General features: G+C 29.4%; 1 protein-coding gene across 5 annotated transcripts in view; it reads left to right on the plus strand.

The window, feature by feature from the left end:
• Positions 1-1,031: 1,031 nt before the first annotated feature.
• LOC114290407 (uncharacterized) overlaps positions 1,032-21,164 on the plus strand; it is a 229,157-nt gene continuing 209,024 nt past the window's right edge. The window contains exons 1-15 of one of the 5 annotated variants that reach the window (XM_082919817.1): positions 1,033-1,171; positions 1,253-1,959; positions 3,277-3,439; positions 4,274-4,330; positions 4,463-4,518; positions 5,821-5,927; positions 8,300-8,424; positions 9,456-9,554; positions 11,378-11,528; positions 11,647-11,729; positions 11,811-11,918; positions 12,863-12,989; positions 13,192-13,428; positions 13,542-13,614; positions 13,705-14,071. In XM_082919817.1, the coding sequence (XP_082775943.1) occupies positions 1,882-1,959; positions 3,277-3,439; positions 4,274-4,330; positions 4,463-4,518; positions 5,821-5,927; positions 8,300-8,424; positions 9,456-9,554; positions 11,378-11,528; positions 11,647-11,729; positions 11,811-11,918; positions 12,863-12,989; positions 13,192-13,428; positions 13,542-13,614; positions 13,705-13,824 (1,584 nt within the window). In that variant the 5' untranslated portion in view covers positions 1,033-1,171; positions 1,253-1,881 and the 3' untranslated portion in view covers positions 13,825-14,071. Of the gene's footprint in view, positions 1,172-1,252; positions 1,960-3,276; positions 3,440-4,273; positions 4,331-4,462; positions 4,519-5,820; positions 5,928-8,299; positions 8,425-9,455; positions 9,555-11,377; positions 11,529-11,646; positions 11,730-11,810; positions 11,919-12,862; positions 12,990-13,191; positions 13,429-13,541; positions 13,615-13,704; positions 14,072-21,164 lie in introns of those variants that run through there. The other 4 variants (XM_082919820.1, XM_082919816.1, XM_082919818.1 and 1 more) reach the window with 4 other exon arrangements.

Genomic DNA, 21,164 nt, shown 5'->3' on the forward strand with positions numbered 1-21,164 from the left:
ATTTTATTTTTTCTCGCACAAAAGTAAAAAAAATTAAAAAGCCTATCTCAAACGAGACTTTTTAGTCCCAGACTAAAATAATCAAAAAGTCAATCCCCTTCCTAAAGGAATGCTTAATAATTTTTTTTAAATAATAATTTTTAAGTAAAATAAGATTATTATTAATTATTTACAGACTCTCATACATTAATTAGTTTAAATAAATGAACCCCAACTCAATATAAACCACGGTTAAACTGATTAACACTATAACACATAAGAGTTTTAGAGATCAAATGTTTTAGTTTTTAAAATTAAAAATTTTGTTGTAAAAGGTATTTAGGGACCAATTTCTATCGTCATGAGAATAAGTGCTAAAAGGTCGTTCCGAAAAATAAAAAATAAGATTTTTAGCTGTAAAATTTTGAAAATGTTATTAATAAATAGATTTTTAGGGTCAATAATTTGGTTTCAAAATGGTTTATTTTTTGAGACAAAAAATTTGACCACAAAAAGATAATAATTTATTACTAATGTCTAATTTTCGTTACTAAAAATATAATGATAACATTTTTCACAATAAAAATATTTGATCCTTAAAAAATAATTTTATCCCTAAATTTTGGTCTTTAAAACTTTAATTTTTTTTGGGGGTAGTGTGGGGCTCTTTTCTCGGCATCAAAGGCAATATTTCGGTGTAATTTTTTTAGCATACTTTTCATTTTTTATTTTTTTTATTAATCCAAAAGTTCAATTTTTAAGCTACTTTTCAAAATATGCTAATCTCTTTTTGATATATATATATACATATATATTATTTGTTTGGTGACTTCCATTAATAGAGGGTCATACTAGATAGAGAGTCATACTAAGGGCTTGTTTGGGAACCAGCCTTAGTAAAAAAGTCAAAAAAATTATTAAAAAAGTTAAGAAGTTAATAATTCATATTAAAAAGTTAAAAATTTTCTTTTTTCTTTACTTTTTGTACATTTTTTCGTAAAAATTTAAAAATTTATCCTAAATATACTAATTTTTTTAGCTTATATTTTAGTTAAATAATCAAAAAGTTATTAAATTAACCTGTTCCCATACGAGGCCTAAATCCTTGGATCTCTCTCTCTCTCTCTCTGCATCTGGCGATCTACAGCACAGAAACACTTGAAGTTCTTCTGTTAGCCGCTCGAGTCCCTCTGTAAGTTTTCACAAGCTCGCTCTCTCTGTATGTGTGTGTGTGTAAATATATATAGTAACATGATCTCTTTGTTTCTTGAAGCTGGTATGTGTGATGAAACTGTACAGAATTCAATACGGGTCTTCTAAATGGCTACACTTATGTTGTCTTTCATCATCATGAACACGATCTCCATTCTCAACTTGAGTTTGCTCTGGTGATTGAGTTTTGGGTACACATAAGAGTGGTCTTGTCTTGCAGGCGTAATCGACATGATGGGTCTCCTATTTGGCTACACTTACTTTGTTTTTCTTCATCATCGTCACGATCTCCATCCTCCTCAACTTAGGTTTGCTCTCGTGATTGGGTTCTGGACACAAAGAAGGGTGGTCTTGTCTTGCAGGCATAAAAGCTGCGTAGCCGATCGACATTATGGGTCTAATAAATGGCTACACTTTCTTTGTTTTTCTTCATCATCACGATCTCGATCTCGATCCTCAGCTTGGGTTTGCTCTTGCCGACTCAGACAGTCATTAGGTTTTGGGAACAAAGAAGAGCTCTTGCAGGCATAAAAGCTGCTGGAAATGTACTCATCAAGTTGGATCTTATTGGATCTTGACTTCTAAAACATTCTCTCTTGATATTATAGCCTCAAAAAAAGCAGAGAAGTCTTCTTCAACGATATATATCGAGCAGCACTGCTACGATTATCGAAATTTTTGCTCACTGAAATGATCTATGTGAGAGTAAAAGTTGGCATCTTCAGATGCCAAGTGAGGACTCACCCTCCAAGTGATGGACTTCACTTTGTAAGAAGCTACGTCCCACTTATTTCCTTATTTATTTATTTATTTTGTTTGTAAAGAAGGTAATTTCCTCATCCATTTTAACAAAATCAAAATTTGAAATGAAACTACCAAAAAATAAACAATTCACAATAATTTGGTTGCAAAAAGAGGAGTAAGAAATCTTCACATAAGTAATAGATCTAATACATATAATATCATGATATGTTGTGAGATCTTCCAACTCCAAGACTCTAATCCTTATTTACAATTTTTCAAACATAAAAATACACATATTTGGGATTTTTTTGCTTCTTCTATTTATTTTTTGGATTTTTTAGTTTAACATCCCTAATAATATTTTTTTGTGATCTAAAATATAAAAACTAAGATCCGGTCTATAAAGAATTCTAAAACAAGTACTTCACACATTTTTCAACTTGTAGCTCCAATCTAATTATATGTTGGCCTCTTTTGGAGACGAGATTAAAAGCAATTTTTTGACTTTTAATATTTTTTGGGTTATATTGCCTCCTTATTTTTTTATATATGTTTTCAAAAAAATCAAAACAAGCCAAAAGGTTAGTTTTTAACCTATTTTTCAAAAAAAAAAAAAAATTATATAACCGCACCAATTTGGGCTTAATTAATAGGATTTTTTAGTTTAAGATCTTTGATATTAAAATTTTAAAAGATAAAGGATATTCAACATTTTTTATAATAGTTGGGGTCTCTCAATATTTGCACAGAGAAATTTTTTTTACAGAAAAATTTCTCTGTAATTTTAGATCTTGAAAGAAAAATTTCACAAAAAAATTTCTCTAATAATATTTTTGAGGTATCTTAACTACTAAGAAAAAAACATACTTGACCTTTTATTACCTAAAGTTTGAAAGTGATGTTTCATTAATATTCCCATAATACAACAATTTTTGCAAATTAATTTTAGAATGTTAATAAATTGTATGTGTGCATCACAAAATGTTCAGTTTTACTTGTGTTTGTGGATTACTAAATGCACTTATACACAAATACACCGACTTTGCTGGGCTAATACACTTAAGTCTCTATAAAATAAAAATTTTAGAATTTTAATAGTAAAATTTTTATATCAAAATTAATCTATTATTTTTACATTACAACAACTTCTATATTGAGCTCAAATACATAAAAAATATTTTTTGTTTAAAATATATAATTTTTACTTGCTAGAAAAAAACGTATAATTTTGTTTTTATTTCGTGTTCATTGCTAGTAATTAAAAATACTAATTCTCCAATGAGCGGATCGATGCTGTAGCCCATATCAAGGAATTTTTTTTTCTTTTTTCTTTTGGTATAGATAGTAATGGATGCAAACCCATCGCCAAACAAAGGACCTGCTCCAGAATTAACATTGTCTCAGATTTTTGAATTTGAGCATGAAGACATCCCGAACTCGGGATTGAATTTCGTATCAATGCCTGAAGACTTCAACATGCAAAATTCACAGCCACCTTATTCTTGTAAGGAATTTTTATTGAATACAAATGTCTAAAGTAGCTATTGCATATGCACTAATGCACAATCATTATATTCAGTATTTACTTGTTACTTAATTGTTAGGAATGAATGAAACAGATGCATCTCCCTTCTGTTGGCACCATTGTAATTATTAGTAAGGTCTTACTAACAAGTGCTTCAAATGGGTTTTAAAAAATGATACACTTCTAAGCTATTTCAATACACTTCTCATTGATTTCATAACTTCAAATTTTTTTTTTTTTTGACCTACTTATAAAGAACTTTTCATCTCAATTCCATTATTAAAGAATGTCATAGTAGTGCTTACAATTATTAGCATTTGCCTTCTTGATATAATGGGTTCCACTTGAATCTCATTTACATCTAATAATCATAAATATATTAGATCACGTGATAAACATAATGTGATAGAAAGATGTAATAAATATGACATTACTGATATGTCCCTAATGACTTTATCAACTAGGATCATGATTAAGTCAGTTCTATTATGATTTATTTTTATGGGAACTCCATCTTCAATTTGATCATCATTTCAAGTCATAACAAATATAACTTTTGAGACATAACCAATGCTAAGTTGAAACTTAGTGTAGATATAATATAATACAACATTTTATTAGGTTGTGTACCATAGGTTTACCCTTTACACATAATTGTATTATGATATATTTGTTATATCCATTTGTGAGATGGTTTTTATGTTTTCAAGTGATTTGAACCATAATAGGACCATATTTTCAATTTTTTTGTTTATACACGCTATCTATCTTTGATTCAACTATTATCGTGCATTAATCATGCATTTCTCTCAGCCTTTTGGAGGTCCCCAGCAACTGCTCAAAACCAAACTGTCCAACTCCGTGATTTTGGTAATTAATGATCCTTTGGTAGAGTAATACATTTGTTTTGGTAAAATAATTCATATATTCTGTTTTCCTACTTATTTGGATAGAGTTTGGATGGAGTTTCTTATATATATCTCTTTAATTTCTTTCACTCAGTGCTCGAGGCAGTACATGAGATCCAAGAAACTAGAATTGTTGATAGTGATCTTGAGGTACGTTATTGGGAAAATAGCAGCAGAGTGGTACGGTAAAAAAATTATAAAATTATGAAAAAGTATAATATTTTAATTATTAAAGTGTATAAATTTATAATTGATTTATAATTTTTTTTTTCTATCCCTATTGTGTTGTTATTTCCCCTACATTATTTGGTCCATTCCATGCATATTTTTGTTTGTTTGTGTAATATGCTCTTTGCTAAGGTACTTTCTCAAAAAATAATAATGATAACAAATAAATAAATAACAACAACAGACCACGGAGAATTTTTACATAAATTCATCTATTTCATTTGGCAGTTAAGAGGTTGAAAGTACAATTATGGCAGTTAGATAATTAAAATTAAGATAAATTATAAATATACCTACCAAATTCGCTTAAAATAAATGGCTGTGATTGAGACCCTCTCAATCACCAACCCCCACGACCCCCACACACACGTGGCGGGTGGTGATTGGAGGAGAAGGAAAAAAAAAAAAAGAAAAAAAAAAAGAAAAATTGGCCAATCAGGAAAAAGAGGGGGTCAAAGGTGGTGGGAAAAAAAGGGGTCTTGATCATTTTTCTAAAATAAAAATTGCTTTTTATAGTTTAAAAAATTATAAATACCCCTTTGTAAGAATTTTTTGTTTAACATAATTTACCAAAAAAATAAAATTCGTAAATACTCTTCTCTACAATAATAAAATTACTTAAATTATTAATTGAAATATATTTTCAATATTATTAAAAACTGTTAATTGACTTGATAATCTATTAATGGAAATGATAATTTGTTATGAAATTAGAAAATTTAAGAGTTAGAATGTAATTTCTAAAACTATAAAGAATCATTCGTATTTTAAACAAATCTCAAGTGGTAAATTTATAATTTATCCTCAAAATTAAGTTTGAAATGAAATTCTTTTCCATATTAGTTTCCCCATAAATCCTCTATAAAGGATTAACAATGCATCAAAAAGAAAAGAAGAATGGAGAGAGGTGAGAGCAATACATATACTTCATATATCAATAGCCCAAGTTAGTGAAGTGACTTTTAACAACAAAGATTATGCTCAAAAAAATCAAAAAAATAAAGTGCACTTGTTGCAACCTTAATTTTGAGACACATTTTCTTTTCACCTATGGTTTGTTACCTAGGAAAATTATGGCAGCAATGGTCATAGCTGAATTGCGAATATTATCAATAAATTTGTAATAAATTAAAAATTAATATATATTTTACTACATCATTATAAATAAAATTGTAAATAAGACTCTCAAACATTTTCATTGTGGTTTTGGTGTACTTGTTTCAGGGTCAAAGCCACGCGACTCATGATGATGATCAACTAGTCGCCCAATACCAGCCTGTCCTAGGTGCTACCTTCGAGGACTTGCTTAACACATGCCAGCATCTTCCAAGGTAAAACTCAATTTTCTGTCAAATGAATTTATTTCTTTTTATTTTTGAAAGTTATTTTTAATATTTTTTTCATCTTTCGGTCATTTTTTTTAATAAATATTTTATTTTTAAAGTGCATATTAAAATAAAAATAAAAATTTGAATAAAATATAAAAAGAGAAAAAAAAAAAAACCAACTCAAACAAATTTTGAATTTGGAAACCAATGACCTTATGTTCTGAAGGTACTATTTCGTAATTTATGATTGGGTCTATGATGCACAGATACTTCAAAAATGGAGTCGTATTTATATCGGATACTTATCGGATATCGATACTTCTTGGATACTCGCGGATACGTATCGGATACTTCTTAAAAGTATCGGATATTTCTTAATAAATTTTTTATTAATTTTGAAGTATCGGATACTTAATTTTGAAATATCGGATATTCGAAGTTACATATTACTTATAATATTTTGTTTAGTTCTTTAATAAGAAGAATATAGTGAAAGTAAAAGTAATAGAATTTGTCAAATTTATATATCCTTATTGTCTCCCTTACTTCTCTCTCGCTTTCTCACTCTCTCACTTTTTTTCTCTCTGCTCTCATTCTTTTTTTGGTGTTGTGGCATGTAAGGATGATGTTTAATTTGCATTTGCTTTTGCGTTTAGTTTTGAATATTTTATGAATGTTTGAAGACTTTAAGGTTAATAGGAATCCCTCTCTTTATTTATTAATTTACTTTAAGTTTTATTTTCATACATATTACATTATTAAAATTATAAAAATATTTTTTTTTACGAACGTATCCCCGCCGTACCCGTATCATACTTTTTCAAATTTTGACGTTTTGCCATATCCATATCGCCATATCGCCATATTTGTACCCGTGCTTCTTAGGTTATCATTGATGACTTAAAAAAGTATATTTGCTGAATTTTTTACTTAAGAATGATTTTTTGGCTTTATCTAAGGTCCTGTTATATTCACTGATGAAGGGGAACAAGTTGAAACTATTGACCTTGAAGACTCTTAGTTTTATAGAAATCTTTCTTCTTTATCAAGTTGTCTTTTGTTTTAGGTTTTATTTTTATGCGTACTACATTACTAAAAATTGTAAAAATAATATTTTTTACGAATGTATCCACGCCGTATCCGTATCCTAATTTTTCAAATTTTGCCGTATCATTGTATCGTATCGTATTTGTATCTCGTATCTGTATCCGTGCTTCCTAAGATTGGGTAATGAACGGTTGGTTTGGAAAGCTAATTAGTTTACTTTTTATAAAAAAAGTGAGTAAAAAAAAAATATGATGTGATTATTTATAATAATTTTTAACTTTTTGACTATATTAGTCACATACTTATAGTTTGACTCAAATTTAGTTTTTATCCATACTGTTTCAAATTTAATAATTTAGTTCTTATATTTTAAGTCTAATTTCAATTTGATTATTTTGTTCAAATTAGAGATTGAAATTAATGAAAAATTAATTTCAAGATGTACATGCAGGAAAAATTAATGAAAATTCAAACAGAAGAATCAAATTAAAATTGAACTTAAAGGGTTGGGATAAAATTCTTCAAATTAAAATAATAAGAACTAAAATAAAATTTAAATCAAACTATAAGAGTGAAAAATATAATTTAGGCCAAGTTTGGCAACACCAAAATAATCCATCTTTTTATCTTTTTTCCATCACATCACCTCTCTATTTTTCTGCACATCTTTTCGTAAAAAGACAAAAAGTACACTTAGGCCTCGTTTGGGAACAGGCTAATTTAGTAACTTTTTGGCTATTTGGCTAAAAAAGTAAGTAAAAAAAACTTATATGTTTAGGATGACTTTTTGGCTAATTACGAAAAGATGTGCAAAAAGTAGAGAGAAAAGATAATCTTTGACTTTTTTGTATGAGTTGTTGGCTTTTTGGCTAAAAAGGTAACTTTTTTACTTTTTAGTTAAAAAGATAAGTCCCCAAACGGTTATTTAGGTCATCCCAAACAACCTCTTACTTTTATGATTTGTTCATACTCTTTTGTTTTATTTGTTTTTTATTTTTATTTTTTGAAATCAGCATTGGTTTCATTTACCATGACTATTTTCCTAATTTTTTTTGCTGACTGGATATTCGGGCCAAGTTACGCACATTTTAACTACTTTTGAGACCCACACAGAGTGTCCATCATAGATCAGACAAATCTCAAATAGAGTCCGAATGTTGCCCCAAGGAACGTATTACTTCTAATGAAAGTTGAATTTGAACTTTAAAAAAAATACACTCTTAAGTCCCAAGTTATACCCACTATGCTAATTTCTTGGGGTTGCCGACTTTCCTAATTAACTGCATTGTGGATTTTCATACAATAACTACTGCTTAAATTTTGCAAAGCCTATTGCCAAACAGTGGACCTGCTGAGGATTTCACACGGCCTACCAATAGCAATGATTTTGGACTTGAGGATCAAGATGACCATTTGTTCACAGGACGGTCAAATCAACAACTACCTTTGTCTGGTGAGGAAAATATTTAGGATAGAATAGGTTTGCTTTTTCGCTTTGAATTATAAATTTAAATTAAAAAATAAGAAAAATTATAAAAAAAGATTTTAGAATTTGACATGTAACAAAATAATTTTAAAATTTTGTCAATTAAACTCTATTTTTTTTTAAATTTGTTTTCGATATAAATCATTTGTCTATTTTCATTAAGTAAGACTGATAAAAAAAATATATATTTTAGTCATTAAAGTCAATGTAAGTATACATAAAATGTCTAAAATATATATTTTTCGTTAATTTTAATGACTAAAATATCATTTTTGGTCGAATTATTTAACGAAAATAGACAAATGATTTATATTGAAATAAATCAAAATATTAGGTTTTGAATTGAAAAAATTAAAAACTCAAGATTCATTTTGTTATAAGAGTCAAATTTTAAGATTTCTTTGTAATTTCTTCAAAAAAGTAAATGGAGAAGAAATTTAATTTATAGTTGATTCACATTTTCCCCTTTCCTTTCTAAATATTTACTTAAATTTATGATCCAAATACAACCTTTGTGTAGAGGTGACTCAACCATTAGGCCACTTAAGCTTTGTTTGGGACGTGGGTTGGCTTTTTAATTTTTTTAACTATTTTAGCCCGGGACTAAAAAGTCTTGTTTGGGATAGACTTTTTAGTTTTTTTGACTTTTGTAAAAGAAAAAATAAAATGATTATGATTTGGATTGATATTTTATCTTATTAACTTTCTAGTCTATTTTGTCTTTTTGTGACTATTTTAGTCCAAAAGCCCAAAAAAAACTACATGCCAAAGGAAGGTTGGACTGTCAGCTAATTAGGCTCACAAAAAATTTCAAACAAATTTTATTAGCAAAGGTCCTTTTCAAAAGTTTAATTAAATAAGATATCATTTTGATATTTGGTCCGAAATCTCCAAAAACCTTGAGCCACTACTACCTCTTGTGTTTTGATTAGTTTTTTTTTTTTTCTAGCATAGACTGTTATTATTGTCCCAACCTAACCCTATCAACACCTCTGCAGAGGAACTCTCATGGTCTCCAGAAAATTTTTTGGCTGAATTGAATCTCCCATTTGTAACTGAAGGCCCCGCCGTGCAAACTTCACAGCTGCCTTATTCTGGTGAGGAATTTTTCTTTTGTATATATTGAATATAAGCATTTAAACTTGTTATTAATTGCACGTACTGATATCAATCATTATATTCAATCTATATATTTACTTATTAATTATTTGCTTACTTTATTTGATGGGGAAAATGAACAACACATATAATCGTGTCACTTTTGTGCCATAGGTCATATTTAATTTCGCGGATTAAAGATGGGATTGGGTTAAATAATCCTGCACTTGCTTGGTAGCACTCTTCTAATTCAAAATAATTAATTAATTAATCATGGGCACATTTAATCTCACATACAAGGGATTATTTTTGGCCCGAGTGGAAGAACTTATTCAATAGAACACATTTTGGTAACTTATTTCGCCTAATATTATCCGGGAATTAAATGTGTCCCACGTGTGAAAATCCAAATGGACCAATCTGACCCCTCAGTGCTACATTTCACTAAGAAATGAAACAAGGTAGTGAATAACATATTTTGCTCAATAATAGTGTGCAATGGCTAGTGGAGGGTAAATTTTCCCCATTTCACCAAGATTGAATTAGATATGAATATAGTCATTTCTATCTCCTAGTCAGGCCACTGATAATCATGATCTCTTTCATTCTTTCAATACAAATTTATGAGTAAATCTATTTTGCGATAGAATTTATAGTGTATCACACGATTTACAATTAATTTCTAATGTGATTTATTTTTTATAGTTCATGTAACTTTTGAAACATAATTGATAGATTTCAATTCTTTCTATATATATATATATATTTATTTATTTATTTATAATGAAAATGACATAATCCAGTATGTAAGAATATTTAGTACAAAAATAATCAATACATGGGTATGATTTATTGTTATTTTGATGATCAGATTTTTTTTAATAAAATTCAGTAAGACCCAACGTGTCCAAAAATATATATCACAATACATCGTTTAAGAATGTTCAAAATTGCAGCAATTTGTACTCATGAATTATCTATTGTTGTTTTAGTGAAATAAATATAATGTAAAATTACATGAGTTAAACCTAATTGTTTCTCAAGTTTTTATTTATTTATTTATTTATTTATTTATTTTTAACAATGATAATCAGACACTTTTTAAAATAAAATCCATTCACTTAATTATATTTATTATAGTTTTTAAGTCCATTTTTTAAATGCCAACAGTGATTATACTATAAAATTTTAAAATGACTATATAGTTTCTAGGATTTGTACCCACATCTCTCGCTGTAAATGCAATGTATTCCTATTAAACCGTATAATCATGTTCTTGTTTAAGAACAGTTCAGTAATATGTGCCCAAATATGTATATATATATATACATGATTGTTTAATATCATATTTATAGTTTGTATCGAATGCTAATGATTTTTGTTTCGATTCGATTTGAATTTAGAATTTCGATACAATTCTCATCAATTTGACAACTATAATAGTTTGAACAAGGTGATGTACAGAACGCACTATCAATTGCAGAACTTCATGATTTCTTAAAAAGTTTGTATCAATCCCACAACTGCACTCTTCTTCTTCTTCTTCTTCATGGCACAATGTATGGAGGCCTATAAATTACTAACAAAGCTCCATTGGAGACATCGCACGCTCTCATCACATTGAGCATTTTGTCAATCATTTGTAAGTTTCTCTCTGCCTGCTTCACTCAAACAATTCATTTTGAATAATTTTCTGTGGTATTTTGTGTAGTCCTTCGGGCTTCAAGCTTTTGTGAGTGCAAAATGTCATGCTGACTGATATTTGTTGAAATATTTTTATTGTATAATTTTATTGAAGAAGGTTTCATACTTGTGTTTGAAGGGTACATTTCCAAACCAGAGTCGCCAAATCCAAAGCTGCCTACTTCTAGTGAGGAGTTTTATTGCGAAAACAATACCCTGGTTGCTCAAGGCCTGCTTTTCCCAGGTGGAAATATCGACAACTTGTGGAACAAAAACAAACCTTTTCCAAGGTAATTACCATGGCTATTTTTGTTAATTATGTTATGGATTTTCACAAAACTTGGTAAACTGCTGCTTATATTTTGCAAACCAATTTCCTAACATTTTTTTTTTTTTTTTTTTTGTCAGTGAAAAAGAATACTTAGTTGAACCTCCTGAGAAATTAAAATGGATAGGCGATTTTGGATTTTTGGCTCAAGAACCTTGGCCTGGTGAGGAATTTTTAGGCTGAGTCACTTGTGTCTTGATTAGGTTTTTTCTAGCTTATATTGTTTTTTATCTAAACCTATCAGCACCTGCTCAAGAACTCTCATGGTCTCCAGGAAATATTTTTGTTGAATTGGAATTGCCACCTGTGCATGAAGGCCCTGGCTTGCCTAATCCACAACTGCCTGGTTCAGGTGAGGAATTTTTTATTGAATTCAAGTGTCTAAACTAGTTATATTCAATATTTTTTTCGCTGATAAAAAAAAATTGACCAGAACATATATTTGTGTCACTCTTTCGCCATAAGATCATGTTTGGTTCACTTATAAATGATGAGGTTGGACTAAATAATGTTGTGCTTTTATACTTGGAATAACTATTTAAGATGATTATAAACCTTATGGCAAAAGGGAGTTTTGATAATTAATATAAATTCGAGTTTATACTCTTCTTTCCAACTTTTAATATTCTGTGAGAATTAACCATTCTTAAACATTTATTTTGGTATATTCTTTGTAAATTCTAGAGAATGATCTTACTTTCAGTATTCTCTTTGAATTAACGGAAGATCAGTACCTTCCTCTTTTATACATTTCTGCTACATTAGTATTGAACTGCATGAGTAGCTCAATAATAAAGTGCAATAAATAGAAGACGCCTTAATTCACCAAGGTTAAATTGGATATGAGTATAGCCATTTTTATCTCCTAACCGGTCACTGCTAATTATGATTAACATTTGAAGGAGGCCTTGAACAGCTACCAGGTGATGGAAAAATCTACAGAACAGAACACACTATCAATTGCAGAACTTCATGATTTCTTAAAAAGTTTGTATCAATCCCATAATTGTAGCTACACCGCACTCTTCTTTTTTACATGGAACAATACACTGAGATCTATAAACTACTAACAAGGCTCCATATGAGATATTGCACCCTGTCATCGCATTGACCATTTTGTCAATCAGTTGTAAGTTTCTCTCTGCTTGCTTCACTCAAACAATTTATTTTGAATAATTTTCTTTGGTTTTTTGTGTAGTCGTTCAGGCTTCAAGCTTTTGTGTGTGTAAAATGCCATGTTGACTGGTATTTGTTGCTATTTTTTATTGAAGAGGGTTTTATACTTTGTGTTTGAAGGGTGCATTTCCATACCCGGATTGCCAAATTCCCAGCTGCCTAGCTCTAGTGAGGAGTTTTATTTCCAAAACCATACCCAGGTTGCTCAAGGCCCGTCTTTTGTAGGTGGAATCATGCCTTTGCCAAGGTAAAGCAAATTTTCTGTGGTATGAAATTTGTTTTATTTTAGAAGCATGAACATAACAACCTTATATTGTGAAGTTACTAGATTCCTAATTAATCATTGTTTTTGTCTTTTCTTTTTGTTTCTTTTTTTGGTAATACATTAGAGATTTAATAAATTAGTAAGAAGATTTGATGTTGATGAGGTTTCTATTATAATTTTTCAGCTTTGGTGATCACTACAATCAAACATTTCCGCCACCTCTTGTTGAAACTTCCTACACCTCACTTGATGCCCCACTAATCAGCAATGGCAACTCCAATGGAGCTGACCTTGGGCTACCACCGCCGTGCAAAAAAGCCAAGTTGTGCTCGAAAGGCAAAGATCAAAGACGACCCTATAACAAGTTCAGTCCTGATGAAACAAACAAACTGATTGAAGGAGTACAAAAATATGCAAGAATGTATGCTTGATGAAACACAATTTTTAGAGAATACAAGAAACTATTTTAGTACAATTCATGAACAACCATTATTTTTGTTGATTTTTTTTTTCTTCATTTAATTTGTATCCCAGGTACGGCTGTTGGATAAAAATCAAGAATGAATATTTCAAGAATGATCCCCATAGAACATCGGACAACTTGAAGGTAAAGAGTGCACTTGCAAGTCTGATTTTGTTCAAACACCTACAACTTATGATTATTTTTATTTTTATTTTATTTTGGGGACTTTTGCAGCAAAAGTGGAAGCATATGATGAGAAAGAGATCCCAGTTTGAAGAAGCTCCATACAAGGTGACAGCCAATAAGAATGCTAAGTTCAAATCATCCAAGTGCAAACAGGGGCTGAATTCTTAAAATTATATAATTGGATGAGTATTCATCATGAACCAAGTTGATCATCCCTGTCTTTTAAATTTAAGTCGAAAGCCTTTCTTTTTTTTTTTTTAAACTAGAATAATTAGTCGAAAGCTTGTTATAAGGATTTTAATAGATTTGAAGTATGGTTTGGAAGTTTTGTTTTGTCGTGTGCAAATGATGTAACTGCTAATACAGTGGTGTTTTTGAAAACTATAATATAATGTGGAAACATTTATGGTGACAAGTGTCATATCGCTTTGTGTTAATTATGTTATAAAAGTTATGAGTGAAGAATATGTTTACTCTTAAAATGAAATTATGTTATAAAAGTTATGAGTGAAGAATATGTTTACTCTTAAAATGAGAGTCAATAAGAATCATTATAGTTATGTTAGGTATGTTGTGATTATGTAAGGACTTGTGTGGTGTAAATTTTAGGAACAATTTATGGCGAGAAATGTTACAAATTATTTTGATGATAAAAGTTACGACATGTGATATTGGTCAAGGAACATTGTAATTATATTTAGTATATTGTGATAAAGTGCATATGGTAATTCTTTTTTTAGAAGTGTATACCATAGCAGCACTCCTATACATATATGAGGGAGAAAGATCATAAAAAGGAAAGAAAAATTGTATTCAAAACACAGAATGAGTTATAAATGTCTCACAAAATGTGAGTTTCACATATACATGATGTAGGACAAGATTTTAAGACTTTTTGTATTTTTAGTTTTAATATTTTTGATAAATTATTTTATTAGGATTCTTGTAATTTAGTATAAATAATTTAGAATTATTAGATTTTTGAATTTTATTATTTTGGAATTAAATTTTGACTAGGATTTTAAATAGTTTAGAATTCTAGTTTCCTATTCTCTTAGGTTTCCTAATTTGTGTTGATTTAAGTTTCCTAGTTTATTTTAGAATTACTTTTCTTACAAGTATTATGTTTATTTTATTATAAATAGCTATGTAAGTCTCATGGCAAAGACAATTTTTATACAGCTTTTATTCATTCATTCAATAATATTTTTAAGAGCTTTTTTTCTATCTTCCTTGTGGATTCAAGAATTCTCGTCTACTAGAACGATATCTAGTCCCCGTGTATTCTGAATTATTTATACTAAATTACAAGAATCCTAATAAAATAATTTATCAAAAATATTAAAACTAAAAATACAAAAAGTCTTAAAATCTTGTCCTACATCAATACACCTCATATCATGTGAGATCAACCCCTTATGAGACATGTCTACTTTGAATATGTACACTTAAACATTCTCAAAGTTATATCACCAACATAATTTAGCTTAAAATTAAGAATTTGCTTTCAAAACCTGAAAAATCCCACCATTAGCCAGGGCTGGCCCTGAGATTTACAGGGCCTTAAGCGAACTTCGAAAGTAGGGCCCTTGACATATAATTTTTTATAAAAAAATTTATGGATAAAATGATAATTACCAATAAATTTTTTATTGGTTAGTAGACACAAAAAGTTTTCTTACATATATAATCATTAAAATTTACCTTTATATATCAATATACCAAAAAATCATTACAAAAAATAAAAAAGATAAAATATGGTCTTGTTATTTTATAGTTTAGAAATAATCAATACAAATAACATAATTCATTGATATCTGATAACGAAATGATCATATTATTGTAATATGAGATTTGATAACACAATCACAATCCATTGACTATTTGATAGCAAAACATAAATTATTGAAAAAAAAATTAGATAAACATTAAGGTAAAATTATTCAATTAAATTATGATAAAGAGAGTGCAACAAAATTAAGGGAAAGAAATTAAGGTAAGATAATTCAATTAAAATATGATACTGAGAGAGAGAGCAAAAAAATTAAGATAAAATTATTTATTCTATTAAAATGTGGATATGGAACTCTATTTGAATTCATTATATAATACATATTTAAATATATTTCAATTTGTTTGGAGTGATTGTATAAAATTTTAATTGAGCTTAGCAATGATTATATATATATATATATATTTTTTTTTTTCAATTGGGACCAACAAGATTTTTTTGGGTGCCTCTTAGACTGGGCATCAAATAATAAAAATAAAAATAAAAAGATTTTGAACTTATAATATAATATAAAACTAACAAATTTAAGTGTCTTATTTTGAACTAAATCTATTAAAATGTGGATATGGAACTCTATTTGGATGCATTATATAATACATATTTAAATATATTTCAATTTGTTTGGATTGATTGTATAAAATTTTAATTGGACTTAGCAATGATTATATATATATATATATATATTTTTTTTTTCAATTGGGACCAACAAGATTTTTTTTGGTGCCTCTTAGGCTAGGCATCAAATAATAAAAATAAAAATAAAAGATTTTGAACTTATAATATAATATAAAACTAACAAATTTAAGTGTCTTATTTTGAACTAAAATTTGAGAGCCCAAGACACGTCTTACTGGCCTTTTTGTTACTCTCCCAATTGTTTTGACGGGTAATCCAACAACAATTTTACTTCAAAAATTTAGGTGATTTTTGTAATTTTAAACTATTTTGGTGGCTTGTCAGAACGTAACAGAGCACACAATATTGATCAATATCGTAACATTTGAAGAAAAGATTTAGAATACAAAGCAGTGAAGATGATGTTTTGGAAAGATGATTTAAAGTTAATTTTTTGACTTTTTTTTTTTTTTTTTTACTATTTTATGTGAGAGATGATATTATTTAAAATGTATTAAAAAGTGACTTCTGAAGAGAAATTCATTTTGCATGTTTTTTTAAAAGGGCTGCCAAGTGGGTGCTAGTTTGTGTATTGGCATGATTGATATCAATTTTTAAAACAAAAATGCTCTCACCCATTGCCACATGTGTTTTGTGCCTTGATTTTTTTTTTCTTTTTTTTTTTCAATTGCTACCTCACTAGTGGTGGTATTAGTGATGATAAATTAGTGGTCTATAACATTGGTCTTTTTAAAATGTTATCTCGAAAGGCGTGCCAAATTCTTGACCTTCAGTTTAGGATGAGTCCCATGATAATGATGAGTCCTCCCCTGTTACACAAAATCAACCTTACACGTTTTCTTCAAAAATCTATGCGATTGTTCTTTTATTTGGATTAGAGAACAAGAATAACAAAACACACAATTGGCGATCAATCCCATTACTTTCGAAGAAAGATTATGGAGCAATTTGGAAATTTGATAAAAAGTTAATTTTTTAATTTTTTATCAAGTTTTTCTAAAAAAGACAAAAAAAAACTATCAAAAAAGTTAATTTTTTTATTAAAAAAGTCACTAAAAAAATTAAAAAGTCAAATTCACCAACTTCTCAAAACATTCCACATGAGTAATTTCACAATGGGAATCCCACAAAAATAACCACACAATTCAAAATTTATATAAATTACTTGGGAGCTACCTTCCCAGCGGTAGGAATGGCAATGGGCCGGGGCAGGGCCGGGGATCACACTCCCCGTCCCCGATCCCCGATGGTAGAAATTTCCCTGTCCCCGGCCCCGATCCCCGACGGGGAGCCTATCACCATCCTCGTCCCCGCCCCCAACGGGGATCGGGTTTCCCTAACCCCGAAAATTCCCCTGCAAAAAAAAAAAAAAAAAAAAAAAACAACAACAACAACAACAACAACACCATATATTCAACAAAAAAACAAATTTGAGCAATGAGCATATATATATTCATCGCCAACATTCAACAACATCATCACCAAATAAAAAATAAATATTCAACAACAACATCATCAACATTCTATAACAGAACTCTGACGACATATATCTTCAACAGATTTGAGGAGATCGGCAGTGATGGAGAGAAGAGGAGCAACAAAACTCTGACAATTGGCGGTGATGGAGAGGAGATCGGCAGTGATAGGAGGAGGGAGATCGATCGAAGACAGCGGAGGATGAGGGAGATTGGCTGAGACAGTGGAGGAGGAGGGAGATCGGCCGGAGGAGAAGGAGGGGGGAGATTGGCTGGAGGAGGAGGATGAGGAGGAGGAAGGAGATCGGCCAGAGGAGGAGGGAGGTCGGCCAACGCTGTGAGTAGCAGTAGTTGCGCACAGAGAGAGAAAGAGAGAGAGAGAGAGAGGGAGAGAGGCTGAGAGAATATGAATGCGAGTGAGTGAGATGAGAGAGGCAGACTCAAACATATATATATATATATATGGGAAATATTCGGGGATTTTTCTAGGGATAATTCGGGCCGGGGCCGAGGCCAGGAAACCTATCCCTATTCCCGGCCCGAAAACTGTCGAGGATTTAATTTTTAATACCATCTCCGGCCCTATGGGGATAATTTTTGCAGAAAACATGTTCTAATCGAGGTCGGGGGATCGAGTCCCCGTCGGGCTGGATTTAAATTGCCATCCCTACCCAGCGGCCTTATTTAGCATTTTGAGTTTCATCTGTAAGTCTCTCTATCAAGCAAATCCTTTTTGGTTCATTTTCTAGTTTCGGTTTTGATGAAATTTTTTAATCAACTTTGAGTTTGTAGTCCACCTAATTAAAAAATAAAAAAAATTGCACCTCATTTGGATGACTCTTTTTAGCTTATGTCTTTCAAATTAGGTGGTGAATGAGCTGAGTAAAATCGAGTTAAGTATTGAATTGTTTAAGTATAATTAAAACTTAAAGAATCAAAATGTATTTAAATTTGACTTGTTTATAGAGTCGATCTCAAATTAATTTTTAACAAGCTGGATATAAATTGAGTTCAAGTAACTAAGTTAATTTAACATCACTATTTTTAATTGAGTAGGGTTTATAGACTAGATAGTCTAGTTGGGCTCAGTACAATCTTACTTTGATGATCTAATCTGTTCATTTTATAATCTTCTATGTGTAAATCATTTACGAAAAAAAAATCATATTGATCCAATAATTGTAGTTATATTATTTTGTTGCTTTTTTCCTTGAAAAAAAAATAATAGATGATCTACTTTAAAAATCATCCTTACAGTTATTTTTATTTATTTTAAAAGAAAAATATTACTTTATTTATTGAATCAGTATAATCTACACATAGGGACTTGCAAAATGAACAGATTGGATCATTAGAGACCCAACTAGATTGTCTAGTCCACACATGATCTATATAGAGAATATATATATATATATATATTTAATTGGCTGCCTTTTTTTTATTTAATTGGTTTATAGAATATAAAATGATTATTCTATCATAATGTTAATTCTCACGTTTGGCTTATAAAAATAAATTTAAAAAATTACGTTATAAATAGAATTATAGAAGGATAAAAAATGACTATTCCTAATTAAGTTAAAAGCTAATAAAAAAAAGGTGCATTAGCAATTGCAAATATGCAATCGATTAATGGATTAAGCTTATTCTGAGATCGGATCATTTGTGTTCTGATCAGGCTTTCAAATCACAGACAAATATGAATCTAAACCTATTGCCAAACAGAGGACCTGCTGAGGATCTCCCAGGCTTTTCACTATCGATTGACAGATTAGTTGCCATACTTTATCAGATGATGGAAGAAGACGATGGCATCCCCACTCAATGGCTAACTTCTTATTATGAGGATTTTTGTTGAATCTAAGGCTCCTGAGAGGTGATTGAGACCCCCTCAAGCCCCCACCCCCACCACCCTCCACACACACGTGGGGGTTGGTGATTAGAGGAGAAGGAAAAAAGAAAAAAAGAAAAAAAATGGCCAATCACGTCGCAAAGGGGGTCGTGGGGGTCACTTTCTGTGGGGGTCCGGATCTTTTCCCCTAAACTAAACATTGTATGCAGATGTGGTCGTATTCAAACTCATGAGGTCTGTTATAGATTCTATTTCAATAATTTTAATTTTTCATTTTGTAAGGTTTTTTGTGTATATTATTCATGAAAAAAAATACACAAATCTAATAATCATAACTTTTTAATTCTATCTCTAAAAAAATAACGACAAATGTGTTTTTAAAAATAATTTATCTATTTATTTATTTTTCTTAAAATATAGACGAACATAATAAAATGAAATGAAATGAAATGACTATTGTTATCTAATTTTTTTCATGAATAATATACACAGAGAGCTTTAATTGTTTAAATTATCGAAATGAGATCGTGGATCCATGTACCTAAATATAAGGATCAAATTCAAATTAAACTCAACCCATATTATGCCTCCGTTTGGGAAGTTTAGGTTTGGGTTTTTTTTTTGCTAAAATAACTACAAAAAACAAAATAGACTTTCTAACTCAATAAGATAAAATATCACATCAAACTCATAATTATTACATTCTTTTTCTCACAAAAAGTCAAAAAAAAAACTAAGAAGCCCTTCTTAAACGAGGCTTTTTAGCCCCAGGCTGAATAACCAAAAAGCTAAAAAATCAAAAAGCCAACCCCACTCCCAAACGAACCCATATTTTTGCTTATTTGACGAAAATGACCAATATATATAAGGTCAAAAGATTGACTTTCTTTACTAATAAGAAAAATATAATTAATTTTATAATTTTGATATAATTATACATTATTTTCATAAATTTTATAATTGGATGACAATTCCACCGGCAACAGTTTGACCCTCATGTCAGTTTGATAGGCAATGATATAACTATTTTGACCTTTAAAAATTTATTTTTCATAATTTTTGCAAATAAAAATTTAGAAAATATTTGAGATTATCAAAAAAAATTCACAATTCAACTCATAATAATGTGATATAATAAATGTTAATTTTTTTTTTTATTATCTATCTTCTTATCATATCATTATAAGTGGATTTATAGATTAAAAAAATGTGAGTCTAGCATTTCTCAAAAAATACCCATGACTTTGCTGATTTTTCTTTCATCAATATGTATCTCTTTAATTCATTTCGCTTAGTGCCCTGCGGAAGTGGAATTGTTGATAGGGATCTACAGGTACATTCCCTCACCATTATATTTTTAGTTTTTTAACATTTGTTAAGGAAGGGTGTTGATTTTTTTGATTTTTTTGACTATTTTAGTCTGGAATTAAAAATTCCAGTTTCTGATGGGTTTCTTTTTCTTTTTCTTTTTTTTGAGAGAAAAAAATGTTATGATTATGGATTGGATGTGATGTTTTGTCTTATTGAGCTAAAAATCCTATTTTATTTTTTGTGATTATTTTAACCAAAAAAAGTCCCAAACCTAACTTCCCAAACCAGCACTTAATATATTTTAGAGACAATATTTAGACACATAAAATATATCATAAATTTGAATAGAATATATTTAAAGTAGAATAATAAAATAAAAATAATATAGATTTATACATACTAATCTCTCATAATTTTAAGAATTAGTGTTATGTTATATTTA

The sequence above is a fragment of the Camellia sinensis genome, chromosome 3, assembly GCF_055761805.1.
Source record: "Camellia sinensis isolate YWXY chromosome 3, ASM5576180v1, whole genome shotgun sequence".
In the NCBI taxonomy this organism is placed as follows: domain Eukaryota; kingdom Viridiplantae; phylum Streptophyta; class Magnoliopsida; order Ericales; family Theaceae; genus Camellia; species Camellia sinensis.